This window comes from Leuciscus leuciscus (genome assembly GCF_965113295.1).
Source record: "Leuciscus leuciscus genome assembly, chromosome: 8".
NCBI classification, from domain to species: domain Eukaryota; kingdom Metazoa; phylum Chordata; class Actinopteri; order Cypriniformes; family Leuciscidae; genus Leuciscus; species Leuciscus leuciscus.
In genome coordinates, this window is record NC_138732.1 from 10,865,354 (window position 1) to 10,881,571 (window position 16,218).

The following is a 16,218-nucleotide window of genomic DNA, read 5'->3' on the forward strand; positions in this document are numbered from 1 at the left end:
GGCACTAAACGCACAAGAGACAAAGCAATAGATCTGCGACAAATGCTACTATGGCGAAAACTGCCCTGGTCAATATTAATAAGGTCAGGCTGACGTTCATTGATAGCCTTCCTATTGCGAACGCGTCATTTATAAATATGAATTAGGTCATAAAGGTGCGGCATCGTAATCTACCAATGGAACAGGCTTGACTGCTTAATATTAAGCAACCATCCTTCGCGGTAGTAGGATTCGTTATTTTGAATGCGGATTAGGTGACGTCAAGCTACATGAGCGGATTCTTCGTCGCTGCTGCGCATCATAACCAGAGTCTGACCGAAATCAAAGGAGCTTTCAGGCTGTAGTTTTAATCGTTTACTGCTTACAAAGAGCTGCAATCATCGTTTTATTCTTGAGGGAGTAAAAGTTTCAGGCCATTTCAAGTAATCAAGGAGTCGACAGCTTCATTTTAAACTGGGATTGATTACTTTGACGCATGACGCCAAACCCATATAAAGCATTTTGACTCGTTTTACCTTATTTTTAACATTACTTGCATGATTTAAGGAAGTGTCGAGAATGGACGAGAAGGTATTCACGAAAGAACTGGACCAATGGATCGAGCAACTGAACGAGTGCAAACAACTATCGGAAAACCAAGTGAAAATTTTATGCGAGAAGGTGAGTGACGATCATCGTCACCTGTGTCAGTGTTGCATTGAATGTTAAGGTTAAAACACGTGTTATGACAGGCGGCCCGTGGGTGCAGCAGCAGACTGTAAATTTGTTATCGGCTCAGAGACAGTTGCAGTGCGCCCTTCCCACTGGCCGCAATCCGAAGATGGCGGTGCCGAATTATTCTATTATTGGCCGTCTGTGCGCCATGAATGTGACTATTGGTTGTCGGCTGTGGAGCGCAGTTAGCAACCAGAGCTCCTCAGGTTATGCCCACTTTTGTTATTCGTTGTCAGGCAGAGTTTGGGGTTTGTCTTTGCTTTCCAAGCCAACATGGGACGGTAAAGGTTCAGATACACCAACCTCAGTGGGGGAAACAACAACGACAAAATTTTGTGTCGTATTTAATTTATGTTGTTTTAATGTGTTAAAAACAAAGCCATTCTTGTTGCTTAGCAATATTATAATTGCCCATTATTTCAAGTGCGCATCTAGAATTAGTCCACGTGCATTAATCAGTATGTCCTTATTCTTTTAAACCATTTTTTTTAATGTTCTGCTGTAAGTTTTATCCCACACAATGTAAAAAAATGAAAATGCACACTTGTTTCCTTAAATAGTTGACCTAAAAATGAAATTATGTCGTCAAGTACTCACCCACACAATGTTTCAAGCCTGCATGATTTTCTTTTTTCTGTGGAGCACAAAGGGAGATCTGCCTTAGTTTGTATTGTGGAAATAAAATCTATATTTTCATATTTTAAAATAAATTAATAACAATAACAGTTATTATTATTACAAATCAATTTAGATACCACTTAAAGCACATTTGGTAACTCTTAGGGGCAGTCATGGCCTAGTGGTTAGGGAGTTGAACTGGTAACCCAAAGGTTGCTGGTTCAATTCCAGAGCCGGTGGGAAATGACTGAGGTGCCCATGAGCAAGGCACCTAACCCCTAATCGCTCCCCGGGCGCCACACAAAGGCTGCCCGCTGCTCTGGGTGTGTGTATCCACGTTTGCAGTGTGTGTGTTAACTACTCACTACTCTGCTCCTAATGTGTATGCATTAACTTGGATGGGTTAAATGCAGAGGTCAAATTCCAAGTATGGGTTACCATACTTGGCCGTCACGTGTCACTTTCACTTTCACTTTCACTTACAGTGTCCTTGTTACACGTTACATATAGTGACTGTACTATTAACTATAATATATGCATAATTACAAGCAACTAATCCTAAACCAAACCCCAATCCTAACTCTAACCCTTACCCTTAAGTACATGTAGTTAATTATGAATACTAAGTACTTAAATATATAATTACTCTGTAACACAGACACCTTAAAATAAAGTGTAACCGCACATTTTAAGGCTATTAGACAAACATTGTTTAGTGTATTTAGTCCCTCTTAATTTGTTTCCAAGAACACATGCCATTATTATTAATCACTGGTCCGTGTCTACATTGCCTCCCCCAGTTTGTTAGAAATTTTAAATGCACTTTAGGTTAATAGTTGAGACCATTTCTTGTTGTCTAAGCTGCTTGTTTTATCTATTGCAGGCTAAAGAAATTTTATCCAAAGAGTCAAACGTCCAGGAAGTGCGTTGCCCGGTCACAGTATGCGGAGACGTACATGGCCAATTTCACGATCTTATGGAACTGTTTAAGATTGGGGGTAAATCACCAGATACTAATTACCTATTTATGGGAGACTACGTGGATAGAGGTTACTATTCAGTCGAGACAGTCTCACTGCTGGTGTCTTTAAAGGTATGTGAATAGACACGGCTTTAACATTGATCTGAAGTTACTAATACAAGAAAATGTGAATTTGCATTATGTTAATGGCTTGTTTTTGTAATTGTAAATCCTGCAGGTTCGATATCGAGAGAGAATCACCATCCTCCGCGGAAACCACGAAAGCAGACAAATCACACAAGTTTATGGCTTTTATGACGAGTGCCTGAGAAAATATGGAAATGCAAATGTTTGGAAATATTTCACAGACCTCTTTGACTACCTTCCTCTTACAGCCCTCGTAGACACACAGGTAAATTGGTTAGTGATTAACAGTAACAGTATTTCATCCATTGTAACGGTCTTATGACATTTAGATCAAAACTAAAAGCTGTTTGCACAGTAATTGGAGTGCGCATAAAGCTTAAACCTAACTCTCTTTGCTCTGTCCGCACAGATTTTCTGTCTCCATGGAGGATTGTCACCTTCAATTGACACACTGGATCACATTCGCGCATTGGACCGGATCCAAGAAGTTCCCCATGAGGTATAAATTCCACCTGTGAATATCAGAAAGATGTATAGTGTTACTTTAATATTCAGCATTATTTAGAGTCCCAGCTGTGAACACTACTCACAGGAGCTTATGAAATCTTGTTGGCAGGGTCCCATGTGTGATTTGCTGTGGTCCGATCCAGATGACCGTGGAGGTTGGGGGATTTCCCCCAGGGGGGCTGGGTACACGTTTGGCCAGGACATCTCAGAAACATTTAACCATGCCAACTGCTTGACTCTGGTCTCAAGAGCTCACCAGTTAGTGATGGAGGTAAAAGAGAGGTTTATTACCAATGTTTATGTGTATATATAAGAGAAATAAAAAAGTGTGTGTACAGTACTGTGCAAAAGTCTTAGGCAAGGGGTTTTAAGCCAGTTATTTATATATTTTGCTGTAGTGTGTAAGTGGGAAATGTCAGTTTACATTTCCAATCATTAATTTTGCCATTAATTGCGATAATCCAGTGAGATTTTTGTATGCGTAAGGAGTCCGACTGCTCCGCATGGAGATCTGGTCTCACCATATATCATATATATATATATATTTAGAGAGAGAGACAGATATTTAGAAAATATATATAGATTTGAAACTCCACAAAGCAGCATTATTATATTATATAGAGATACTACGTGAACTATATAGAGATACTATTATAGTTTTTATTTTCAGATTTTCCAGTTTAATACAAATTTTTGTTTAAATGTTAGTAATTTTGTTGTATGTTTTTGACATTTTTTTATAATATGTCCATATAGTTTTTATTAATTTTTATTTCAGTTTTAATTTTAGTTATTTTAGTTCATTAAGTTAAACTAAATGAAAGTAAGAAATCTTGCCTTGGCAATTATCTGAAATAAAATACGTTTATTTATATATATTTTTTTAATTAATTTATTAATTTATTTATTTTTTATCTCAGGTAACACTCATTTTATTTCAAGTCATTTTTAGTTAACTATAATAACCCTGGTACAAAGTTATTACATTTTTTGAATTTGTATCTCATGGATAATAATAGACCTACTAATTGTTGATAAGCTACTGGCTAATATATATTTTTTAAACATTTTCACAGGGTTACAACTGGTGTCATGAACGTAATGTGGTAACGATCTTCAGCGCACCCAATTATTGCTACCGATGTGGTAACCAGGCTGCGATCATGGAACTTGATGACACGCTGAAGTACTCCTTGTATGTATATGACAAACAAAGCATACTTTTTTTATTGATAATTCCCATTACCTGTCCCTGTGTTACATTTTTATGATTTTACAATTATAAACATTTATATTAACAGAATGATTTCCTTTAGTTTACAGTTTGACCCGGCACCACGTAGAGGAGAGCCTCATGTTACTCGTCGCACTCCAGATTATTTTCTGTAAAATGGGAAGGCTTTTTTTTAATTACAGTATTGCAGCACTATCAGTGGACTATCATACTACCAGTGGACAATGATTATTCATAGAAGACATGCTCATCTGTTAAAATTTTCTAACACAAACCCCTGTCCTTGGACCAAAACGTGCCATATCTAGTACTGCAACAAGATAAATGCAGTAATCTCAACAAACACACAAAATGTAACAGTACTCTCTCATCTCCATCATGTACTTTTCACTCTTCTGTACTAAAAAAAACAGTTGTGTTTTTGATCAGGATGTAAGGGTTTCATCAGACTAATGGGGTTTTGTGCATTCTTCTGAAGCGCTGTGTTTTGGAATAACAATATTTGAATTTACACACTAAATGCTTATGACTGGATAATGTACACGTTGTGATGAGCTTAAAATAGTGCTGTGTATTATAGCTGCATTTTCATGCTGCATGGCCTCGGGTTCACAGTGAGCTGTCATCTGGCAAATGTCCGATTGCTGTTTTAACTGATTGCCTACTGCAATGTTTGTTGCAGGCTGGTATGAAACACTTTAGGTTTAGTCTCTTTTCAATGTCCTTTAAGCACTTTTTCAATGCAGTATTTGTTCTTGTACTTAGTTTACAGAGCAGTGGTTTTGTTTGTTTCTGCTTTTGTATGTTACTGCATTATTTCCCAATACTTTGTAATTAAATCAGAGCACAATTAAATAGGGATTTGAACAGCAATAAAAATTCATGCTATTTATCTATGTAAAGTCTGTTTCTTTTTAGAAAACAGCTGTAAAGTTATGTTCGTCCTCTGTTGTAGGATAGTGCAATATGTTATCAGTGTTGCTGATTGATTTGAATTGTTAGGTCATTCCTGTTATGCAGTACAGTTGAGCACTGTAACTATAATTATTATAATTATTTTTTTTATGTATTGGAATTCAAGCAAGTATTTGAGGAAGGTTACAATATAATACAGCAGACTTTAAGATGGAACCTAATGTTTTTTTATTGAAAATTATTTTCAATAATTTTATCTAACAGGATGGAATATTTTAAAGGAAGACTTCATATAATCCAGAGCCGTTTAACTTTCAAACGAAAAATATCTAAAAACGTTATTTATTAAAAATATTTTTTTTATTTAAAATTCACACATATGCTCGCTCAATTTCGATAAAAAAAAAAAAAAGATTTACATATTAAAAATGTGTGAGTTTAATACATAACATTCCAGACATGCCGACATGACAATGCAATACATGGCAGGAATTACTTGGTTGGTGTTCAATATATCCGCCAGATGGAGCTATTTTCTTAGATCTAACTCTTGTTAATTATTGTCATAAGACGGGTTTTACTTAGCTAAAAAGTTTTACATGGCTCCAAGAAGTTAACGGCATTTCGAAAATATTTTTTTGAAAGGAATTAAATTCGTCTCTTTCTGCAGAGAATCGATTCATTCATTGATGCTAGGTTAAAGTGTTCATTAATAGCCATCCTTCTGTATTACATTGAAATGTAATTGTACATTTAGAATTGCCTTTACAGGGACTTTAAGAAATGACAGACGTAAGTTAGTGCATTTACTTATTCGGTATGAGTGTCTAATTACACAGATTTACACTAAGTGCAAATAGCCCGTTATTTGGAGAATACAACATTCATAAAAAAAAGATGCATGATTTGCGTTATAGACAGACAACCAACAGTTAAAAATTAATGTCATAAAAACTGACTTGCCCAAGGCTTATTAGACCTGATCTGGCGTGTTTGAAGATATTCAATTTCATGATCAAAATATTTTATTTCATTAGATTTCATAGTAAAAGTCCTTTCGTTGACTGACTGACTAATGTATTGTATTTAACTCCGTAAACGTAAGCAACTAAAATTCCGTTGCCTCATTGTTTTTTTTTTTAAACAATGTCTTGGATCTCGACATAAATCTAATATTCTCATGTTACAAATGTTTCCCAAGATATTGGAAACTTTTATTTTGAAATGTCTGCAGCGCCGCTGGTTGGTTGGGCTTTTACTGCACCGTACTTCACGTTCATTCGTAAATACCAAATTAGCCTCGGTGCGCGAGACAGATATCTGCTGCGGAGTGCTGTGATTTTGTCTGACGGCGGGCTTTGCACTGTTGCACTGTAAGTAACAGGACCTTTCTTTTTTTTTTTCACGGATGTCATTTTCAAGATATATTTATTTTTCTTCTTTTTTTTACTGGATGCATTAGAATGTAAAACCTTATGCTGCCAGTAAGTGGATTTGTGATGTGGCATCCAGAGGTTGATATTGAGGTGCACAGCTGGAGTTGTACAGATGGTTTTAAAGATAAAGCTAAAACGTATTAATATATTTATAATATGGAGCAACCCTCCAATTTTTTAAAATCATAATATTTAAACATATTATAATTCATATTTAGGACATATTGAAAGCCCCAATGGAAGCCACCCAACCGGTACCGACTGGTTTTGAAGCCATTCTTTGCCAATGGGCTACAATGATGATATTCTAACAATTGATTTCAAAACAAGACACCATCTAAATCATTCCATTTATCCCATATTGTTTTGCTCTTTAAAAAGCATCAATGTTTTAACACATCAAATAAAGCATTAAGATGCGTGAATGCATATTATTACTAGATTATTTAAATAATACAGTGTAATAATACAGTCATGAAAGCATACTATTGGGCAAGAAATTGGTTGTTTAGGGAAAGTGTCATAAACGCTGCGTCTCTGTTCAAAGTTCATTTCGGATCAAGAGGCCCGTTTATCGGTCAGTATCTTATCTCTCCAATCCATAGTGTGCACTAATGTTTTCATGTTTAGAAAGAACGATATGAATTCTTGCTTTGCAGCGATGTCAGATTCGTGAATGAATTGTTCTTTTGAGTCGGATCTTTACTTAATGAATTGGTTGCACAAGCAGTTAGAACAATTTGTTCACGAAATTGACTGAACGATTCATTTACGATTCAGTCCGAATCAACGAGAATCGTCTCTTTTAATTTGTAATGAGACATAAAACGACAGAATGAGCATTCGCGTAGACAGCAGAAAGTAACTTACTTAATTGTCAAAAGCAGAAATATTACAAATATATATTACAAATAAATCGTTAATAAAATGTTTACAATTTAAGGGAATTGTTTTTATCAGTAGTACGCATATGAAATTGAGTTGGTTTTCTAAATTGCTTTAAGTTTTAAACCACATCATTATTTTAAAAAAGAAATTAAAAAAAGCTATGTATCCCTAGTTGCCTACAAACCAAACGTTTCTGAGCATGTTGCCACATTGACCACGTGATGGCGTATCGCTGAATCCCTGTAATGTTTTTGAACCGGTTCTTTGAAACGAACTGTTCAAAAGAACCGATTAGCGAAAATGAGTCAGACTTTCTTTCACCAATGTAACGCGTTTTAAAAGGGAAGCAGCGCAAACCAAAGCATCAGGCTCGAGCTGACTCAAGTGATCTCGTGCAAAACACTTGACTTGAACCATGATTTGATTTAAAGAGACACAGACCCACTTTTGTAGCCGTGTTTAAGTGAAACGCGTGATTTATTGTTCTCCCTTTAGCTGTCTTTAGTGTCTTCAAAACACTGTATTTTCTAAATAAAATTTCAGCGTGTGGTTTATTTAATTTATTTAATTTAGCTTTTGTGAATGCCTATTCTTGGAATATGCACGTGTAAATAAATGGTTAAATCCTGTTTCTCTCCCCCAGTTTTATCTTACATTCAACCTTGAAACACTGAAATTGGTTTTCTATTCGTCATTGGAAAGTTAACAATCGCAAGGACGGTAAAAAATCCCCCCCAAATCCTACCCTCATATAATTTAAAACCCACATAGCTTTCTTTCTTCAGTATAAAACAAAAAGTCTTGCAGTTAGGTTGAATGACAAGCCTCAGTACAGTAATCTTCACTTTCATTGCATGGAAAATGATGCAATGAAAGTGAAGGATGACTGTCTGAGACTGTCATTTCTGCCATTCTGACTGATATTTTATTTGTTTTCCACAGAAGAAAGTCATACAGGTTTAAAATAAATGAGAAAGAGTAAATTGTGAAAGATTGTTTTGAGTGCACTACCCTTTTAAATGAATCAACACCCTCCCCTGTGACTACATTTCTAATCTTATACTTTTCACAATTGTTTATAGAAACACAGGCCATATATACACATAGGTGCTGCTTTACATGGGGACTAGCAGAACCAAATGTCATTTTCAGAGTGACTGATGCCAAACCTTTCTTTGCTTGGCTGGTCAGCTGTGTCTTTAGAAACTACATGCTGATTCAGCGGTGGCCTAATCGGGGGAGGAATGTCATGTGCAAGCATTATTCAGTTTTGGGTTTTTTTCTTGCTGGGAAAAAAAAGGCTTTTAATTCTCTCTATGTTATTTTAGTAAAGTCTTTTCTCCATATGAGACATAAAAACTTACTGCTCACCAAGAAATTTACATTATCTATCAAAAGTCTGGGGCAAGTAATTATTATTATTATTATTTTGGGAGAAATCAATACTTTTATTCAGCAAGGATGCTTAAAATTGCTTAAAAGGTAAAAACATTTATAATGTTATAAAAGATAACCATTTCAAATGAATGCTGTTCTTTTGAACTTTCAATTTATCAAAGAATACTAGAATAAAGTATCACAGTGTCCACATAAATATTAAGCAGCACAACTGTTTTCAACATTGATAACAAGAAATGTTTCTTGAGCACCAAACCAAAATGATTTCTGAAGGATTATGTGACACTGAAGACTGGCGTAATGATGCTGAAAATTCAGATTTGCCATCAAATAAATAACAATTAATAAATTAGTTTTTAAAATATATTAAAATAGAAAATAGTTGTTTTACTTTTAAATGGTAATACCATTTCACAATATTAACATTCTTAATCAAATAAATGCAGCCTTTGAGAAACTTCTTTCAAAAACATAAAAAAATCTTCCCAACCTTTTGAACGTTAGTGTACTCGCCATTATTCCAAACCTGCATGTAATTCTTCTGTGGAACAGAACAGAAGTAGTTTTTAAGAATCTTTTTTCGGCTTCTTGCTATACCAGTCATGTTACCACCATAATGTTTTAAAAATAACTTGTTTTCAAAGGACATTTACACTGTTGTGTGTTAAAAGAATAAGTGAAGTGTTTCCAAGGTTTTAACAGTGTGATATGTTCACAGTGTACCATGGCAGCCGTGCTCTCCACCTCCATAAACATTAAAGAGCCACGCTGGGATCAGGGAACATTTGTGGGTCGCGCAAAGCATTTCTTCACTGTCACAGACCCTAGAAACATCCTCCTGTCGAATGAACAATTAGAAAATGCACGTCAGATTATTCAGGATTACAAGTAAGTCTCTACTCTGCATTTATTTACAGCATGTGCTTTTGTATAGGATTCATTGTTACATATGCTGAGTTTGCCAGATACCAATTACGCCATCATCTTCCATTCTCTTATCCCTGAAGAAAAGGGGTGGTATCACCGGGTCTCACAGAAGATGAGCTATGGAGGGCCAAGTATGTTTTTGACTCGGCATTCCATCCAGACACAGGCGAGAAAATGCTCCTGATTGGTCGCATGTCTGCTCAGGTTCCTATGAACATGACCATCACTGGATGCATGATGACGTTCTACAGGTAAATCATGCTGGGTTTTGCTGTGTAATCCATTATTATAGTGGCTACAGTGTAGCTATAAGACTTGGTGGATTTTTTCTGGATAATAAACAATTTTACCACATATAATGCTGAATATTTATACTCTCTCTCTCTTGCTTTTAGAACGACTCCAGCAGTTCTGTTTTGGCAGTGGATCAATCAGTCTTTCAATGCAATAGTCAACTACACCAACAGGAGTGGAGACGCCCCCCTTACCGTAAAGTGAGAGGACTTTAGATCATGCATATGAATATTTGTTTCACTTTATGCAATTCTTCTTTCAACTAATTTGCAATATCCCTAAATTCCTAATATATGTCCTTGCAGCCAGCTTGGCACAGCATATGTATCAGCCACCACAGGGGCCGTGGCTACTGCTTTAGGACTAAATGCATTAGCAAAGGTAATGGTCTGTCATGGCCAGTGCTCGAAGTGGGCCGGTACCCTCACTTTTTCTTGTGTACCGGCACTTCTCACATGTTGCCGGTACTCTGACCACCCTGCCCTCAGAACGCGATGAAGTAATGCCCCCCCCCCCCCCCCCCCCCCCACACACTTCGATCACTGGTTATTGCTTACTAATAAGTTTGAACTCTTCCACATCAAAGTATTAAATATTATGCTCAGTGCTCTTTATGTGTTCATGTAATAATTAGTAATTATGTTTCATTTTTCTGTCTTTCAGCATGTGTCCCCACTCATAGGACGCTTTGTGCCATTCGCTGCTGTAGCTGCTGCTAACTGTATCAATATTCCACTCATGAGACAACGGTAAATTATTATCTAGAACAAATCATTTGCATAAAGAGGTTTGACCTTTTTTTACTCTGAATTGGTTGTTCGGTAGTCATGGAATCTTGTGATCACAGAAAGATTCTCAATGCATATACACACACACATATATATATATGTATGTATGTATGTGTGTGTGTATATGTATGTGTGTGTATATATATATATATATATATATATATATATATATATATACACGAACATTCAAAAGTTTGGGGTCGGTAACATTTTTAAAAATGTTTTTGAAAGAGCCTCTTATGCTCACAACGACTCCATTTATTTGATTAAAAATACAGTAATATTGTGAAATGTTATTACAATTTAATATACCTGTTTTCTATGTTAATATATTTTAAAATGTAATTTATTCCTTTGATGGCAAAATTTAATTTTCAGCATTATTACTCAGTCTTCAGTGTCACATGATCCTTCAGAAATCCTTCAAATATACTGATTTGATGCTCGAGAAACATTTATTACTATCAATGTTGAAAACAGTTGTGGTTCTCAATATGTTTGTGGAAACTGTGGGGTTATTTTTTTTCAGGATTCTTTAGAATTTCAAAAGAACAGAAATAGAACTCTTTTGTAACATTATAAATGTCTACTCTCACGATTGATCAATTTAATGCATCCTGGCTGAATACAATTATTTCCTTAAAAAGATCAAATCTACTGACCCCAAACCGTCAGCAGTGGTTCAAAACGGTAATGTTCAAAACAGTAACGTAATATTGTGTGTTGCTGTTCATTTATAATAGACATGAAGTGTCATATGGAGCGCATCTTTCCTTTTTGTGTCTCAGGGAACTCAAACATGGCATTCCAGTAACAGATGAGAATGACAATCGGTTAGGAGAATCTTCAAATGCAGCTCAACAGGCCATTACACAAGTGGTGGTTTCCAGAATCCTCATGGCCTCTCCGGGAATGGGTTTGTTTACTCTAAAAGTCTTGAGATTGTCTTTCATTAAGCTGACTTTTCACATATGCTTATTAACGGTGCAGTTAGTGATTTCTGGATTGAAAGTTGATTATTAAAGGACTAAAACACACTTGTAGCCAATCAGCAGTATACAGTATACACTCATGATAGGGTAGAAGAGAGAGTGAGCAAGAGGGAGATTTGAAAAAAGACTGTAAGAAAGAGAGATGGCTGAGAAACATTACATAAGAGAAAAGGTTAGAGGAATATTACTGGAAAAAGAAGGGTTACGATGAGAGCTTTAGGACCAGTCCTGCGTTAATATTGAAAAAGTTTGCCAGCGCTGGAGAGACATTAGAGAACGGGATGACTTGAAAACAGACGCTGAGGTTGCTTTGTATCTACTCCATATGTGAGTAACATTGGTTTTGCTACGTTTCACAGAACAAAGATATGCTGTTGTAGTAAATATTAGCTAGTTTTCAATGTCATTGTTTGTCTGGAGCTGCTGTGCTGCTGGCGACTAACAACCAACTCTTGTTTGTATATACTATTGTTTACTGTATGTAAAAAAAAATTGTATGTATATATTTTTTGTATTTTTGTCCACTCGTTTTTCTCGTTTTGTCCACAATCCATTTTGTGGGCGGAGCAATAAAGGAGGGTGTGTGTTTGTTTGGGTTAATTTAAAATATCAAATATGTTTCTCAGAAATTGCTTACTGCACCTTTAAACCCAGAAATTAAGTCTAAGGATTTTATATATAATAAAATATGTGATCTTAAAAATATCAGGTTTTTCATGAGTTTTCTCAAACTTTCAACCCCCATTGTCTTATGCAGACGCAATGTTGCATATCTGGTTATGGGACACTGTAATTGCAAGCAAGTAATATAACTAATTGTTTTTATCCTGTAGCAATCCCTCCATTTTTAATGAACTCTTTGGAAAAGAAGGCCTTCCTCAAGGTAATTTCAAAATTGCATTATAAATGTTTTGTTTACATGACTGAAAATCTTAATGAAAATTGTTCAGCCTTAACACATACCCGTCTACAGTGTCCAGTCTGCTTGAATGCTTTAGCCCTTACAATGGCCCCATAGAATCATGGGCTTTGTTGTTTTCTCCCTCTCTTTATTTTTTCAGAGGTTTCCGTGGATGAGTGCACCCATTCAAGTTGGCTTGGTTGGGTTTTGGTGAGTTGCCAAAGATAGATTGACGGTCTAATAAACTGTTATCTTCTGAAAGACATTCAAGAATTTGTGACCCACTCTTTTGTACTTTCTTTCTTCTTAGCCTTGTGTTTGCAACCCCATTGTGTTGTGCGTTATTCCCACAAAAGAGGTGAGAACGTTCTCAAAACAGTTTGGAACTAAATGCATGTATGATTTTGGAATCTTTTGAATAACTTAAGAATGATTCATTTTGCTTTGTAAATCATACTGTTGCACTTCATAATTCCAATTTGTTCACACAGCTCTATGGCAGTGAGCCGCCTGGAACCAGAGCTGCAGGAGAAGATTCGAGCCAGTCATCCTGGAATAGAGACGGTCTACTTCAACAAAGGACTGTAAAGACAAACGTTGGTGAATCTCCTCTCTACTGTAATGGTTTCACGTACCATCTAAAACATCTTTTTGTGTGCCAAAGTTCACCCGTTCCTCTCCAGGACATACCAACTCAGTCATTTTGTAGGATGTTTTTACATTTTTGTCTGTTTTAATTGTTTTTAAGCTAAATCCTTATTGTCGTTGCCAATTTGTGCCGGTCTTTTGTCTGACATGTATATGACGGTGCTCACTACTGTATATACATTTAGTATTTTTTTTAATTTCTGATATAATTCAGTTTGCTGCCAGATTATTGAAAATTATTATTCCATGTGCCACTCAATGTCATTTTCAGTAAGGATCAAAGATGGCAGATGTTGACCTTGTTTTTTTATTAGTCTGTATTGCATTGTTGTCAGTATTTTGTGTTTATCTCTTCATAATTGTTGCAGTTTATACAGTACTGCCAAATTTAATTTCAGTTACAAGAAAAGTCAAGGGACGTCTTTATGACAATAGTGCAATCCGTTTAAAACGTTGCCAAATACAAATCTCTGCTGCAAATTTCCTTAGATCCAGGTTTAATAAACCGATAAACAACAGCATGAGTTTTAAGAAGAGTTTTATCTATTTTACTATCCTCAGTATTTGAGTTTCACTCTTAGGGTGTTATACAAGAATAGTGCGTATGTTCATATAATTTATTCTGCCTGTCGACGATGCATGAACAAACTTTTTGTAAGTGAAAATAGTGTGAGGTTACAGTTCAACGTGTTCTCATTGACTGTTCCAAAGTCTATTCCTTTAGCAGTTCAAGGAAATGCATTGTTTTTCTACACAATCTTGTCAAACCTCACCTGTTTTCTGTTTAATGAATGGCCATTTACTTTGGTTCACCTTCCAAAAATTCTCATGTGCCATATTTTGTTACATATGTTAAAGTCCTCACACAAAACAATCTACATGAAACTTTCTAGAATAACTAATAGAATGCTAATGTACTAGTCTCATTTTCTGTATCCTTTCCCACCAATTTTGAGTAAGGACACAATCTGTATAACGATTTTATAAAAGTGTAGTGTACATTTTCCATTTATGAAGTGCAACATTGCCTTTCCATAAATCCTGTTCCTATTTTCCATCTACACTACATGGCCAAAAGTTTGTGGACAGCTCCTTCGAATGAACAGGTTTGGCATTTCAGTCATTTCTGAGGCCAAATCTTAATGCAACTGCATACAATGACATTCGAGAACTGTATTTTAATCGTTATGCCCAAAATCCATAAAAAAATTACTTGCCACCTTTTTTTTAACTATGTTGATTGGTCTGCACAAATCACCGTTCTTTTGGATGAATTGTAACACCGACTGTGAGCCCTGTCCCATCGCTGGATCTAACACACTCGTAGAAAGCCTTCCTAGAAGAGTGAAATGTGGTATATTAGCAAACGGATCAGTTAATGTTTAATATTTTGAAATTAGGAGTTTAAAAATTGTGTATTGTGTACGGGTGTCCATGTACTTTTGGCTATGTTATATATTTTTAGAATTGATGATGTTAATCTTTGTGAACTTTCCATTAAATTGACTAAGTCTTCATGTGTTGAGGTATTTAAATATGTTTAATGTTTAATACGTAACGTACTAAGAGAGTGTAACAGCCTATGGATAGCTGTGTGTTGAGCGCTTTGATTAATGTTGTTGTTAGACTGTTGATGTGCCACATTTGTTCAGTTCATGAATGTAGTGTTGGCAGTAATGAAATCAAACTAAGAGCACATACATTTCTGTGAATATTCTGGTGGTTATATTGGTAACCACTCTTTGTTTTTGTAATTGTGAAAAACAGTCCTTGTTCTTCAAGATTCCCTGAAGGTTTTCAGTATTATTCATCATGATTGAAAGACAATGTCTCTGTGGAAGACAATGGATAGAGAACAATTTTAGGTTTTTATCATGTGTTGGATATTATTTTGTGGTAAGATCAGGGTCATTAGCAACACAAACATTAACAGGCTGCCCCCCTCAGCAACGGTCCTGGGCAAGATAGGTGTTCAGATCTTTGATCGTATTGTATTTGAGAAACGTGATACTTATGGATCTTGTATAAATGAATTGAATTCATAGCTGATTTGACATAAAACTGCTCAAGGACTGCTGGTTTGTTCGGAGAATCACAACAGCCATGAGGATCTTTAGACAGGAAATTACAGCACACCTTCTGTTTTTAACTTTATGAGGTTGTTGACTTTATTAATTATATACTAAGTGAAATGCAAATGAATATGTTCCCTTGTGCATTAAACACAGCATACCACTGTTTATTTCCTGATCCCATAATCAATAATTCAAGGCGTCTGCATACTTGGAACAAAACGGAATACTCTGGGGTGGCAGGTGTGACTCAGTAGTCTACTCTTTAAATGAACAAGTTGCTCTGATTCGTACAATAATTTGTTTACAGTGAATGAGACGGGTGTAAGATTTTCAAGATGAATATTTAAAAAATGTTTCTTATTTTACAGTGAATGGGGAAATTGTACTGTGTAGATTACACTGTACTGTGTGGATTACCTAAATAAAGAGTATTATAAAGCAATGGATTGTTTTTGCAGCTTGTCCTTATTTAGTTAACTTTTTAGTGTATCACACTAGATTTTAGAGCTGTCTTTTCTTGCAGTTTTTCCTCAATATTAATGAACAGATGTTAGTTCACTTACCGTCAGTTGGCTGTGGTGCGATTCAAAATGTATGAATGTCATTTCAATTAGATACATCAAATAAGTAAAAGTTATACAAAATTATATATAGCCTATTTAAATATATATATATATATATATATATATATATATTTCGTGGCTAAGGAAGTGCGTGGAACATTTTGATAGTTGCCTAATGTGATGATTTACACCTGTGTAAAGTTAAGGGAAAC

The 16,218-nt window shown here is 35.6% G+C and overlaps 2 protein-coding genes across 2 annotated transcripts; both read left to right on the top strand.

The window, feature by feature from the left end:
- Positions 1-251: 251 nt before the first annotated feature.
- On the top strand, positions 252-5,073 carry ppp2caa (protein phosphatase 2 catalytic subunit alpha a). The gene is made up of 7 exons (XM_082176787.1): positions 252-660; positions 2,216-2,425; positions 2,532-2,705; positions 2,850-2,939; positions 3,057-3,218; positions 4,024-4,142; positions 4,264-5,073. Exons 1-7 carry the CDS (start codon positions 559-561, stop codon positions 4,334-4,336), a joined length of 930 nt encoding a protein of 309 aa, XP_082032913.1. The 5' UTR covers positions 252-558; the 3' UTR covers positions 4,337-5,073.
- Positions 5,074-6,342: 1,269 nt separating this feature from the next.
- Positions 6,343-15,889, top strand: sfxn1 (sideroflexin 1). Its single transcript, XM_082176786.1, has 11 exons — positions 6,343-6,469; positions 9,537-9,706; positions 9,826-9,996; positions 10,141-10,239; positions 10,345-10,420; positions 10,703-10,788; positions 11,616-11,743; positions 12,653-12,702; positions 12,881-12,930; positions 13,031-13,078; positions 13,212-15,889. Exons 2-11 carry the CDS (start codon positions 9,543-9,545, stop codon positions 13,306-13,308), a joined length of 969 nt encoding a protein of 322 aa, XP_082032912.1. The 5' UTR covers positions 6,343-6,469; positions 9,537-9,542; the 3' UTR covers positions 13,309-15,889.
- The last annotated feature ends 329 nt before the right edge of the window (positions 15,890-16,218 follow it).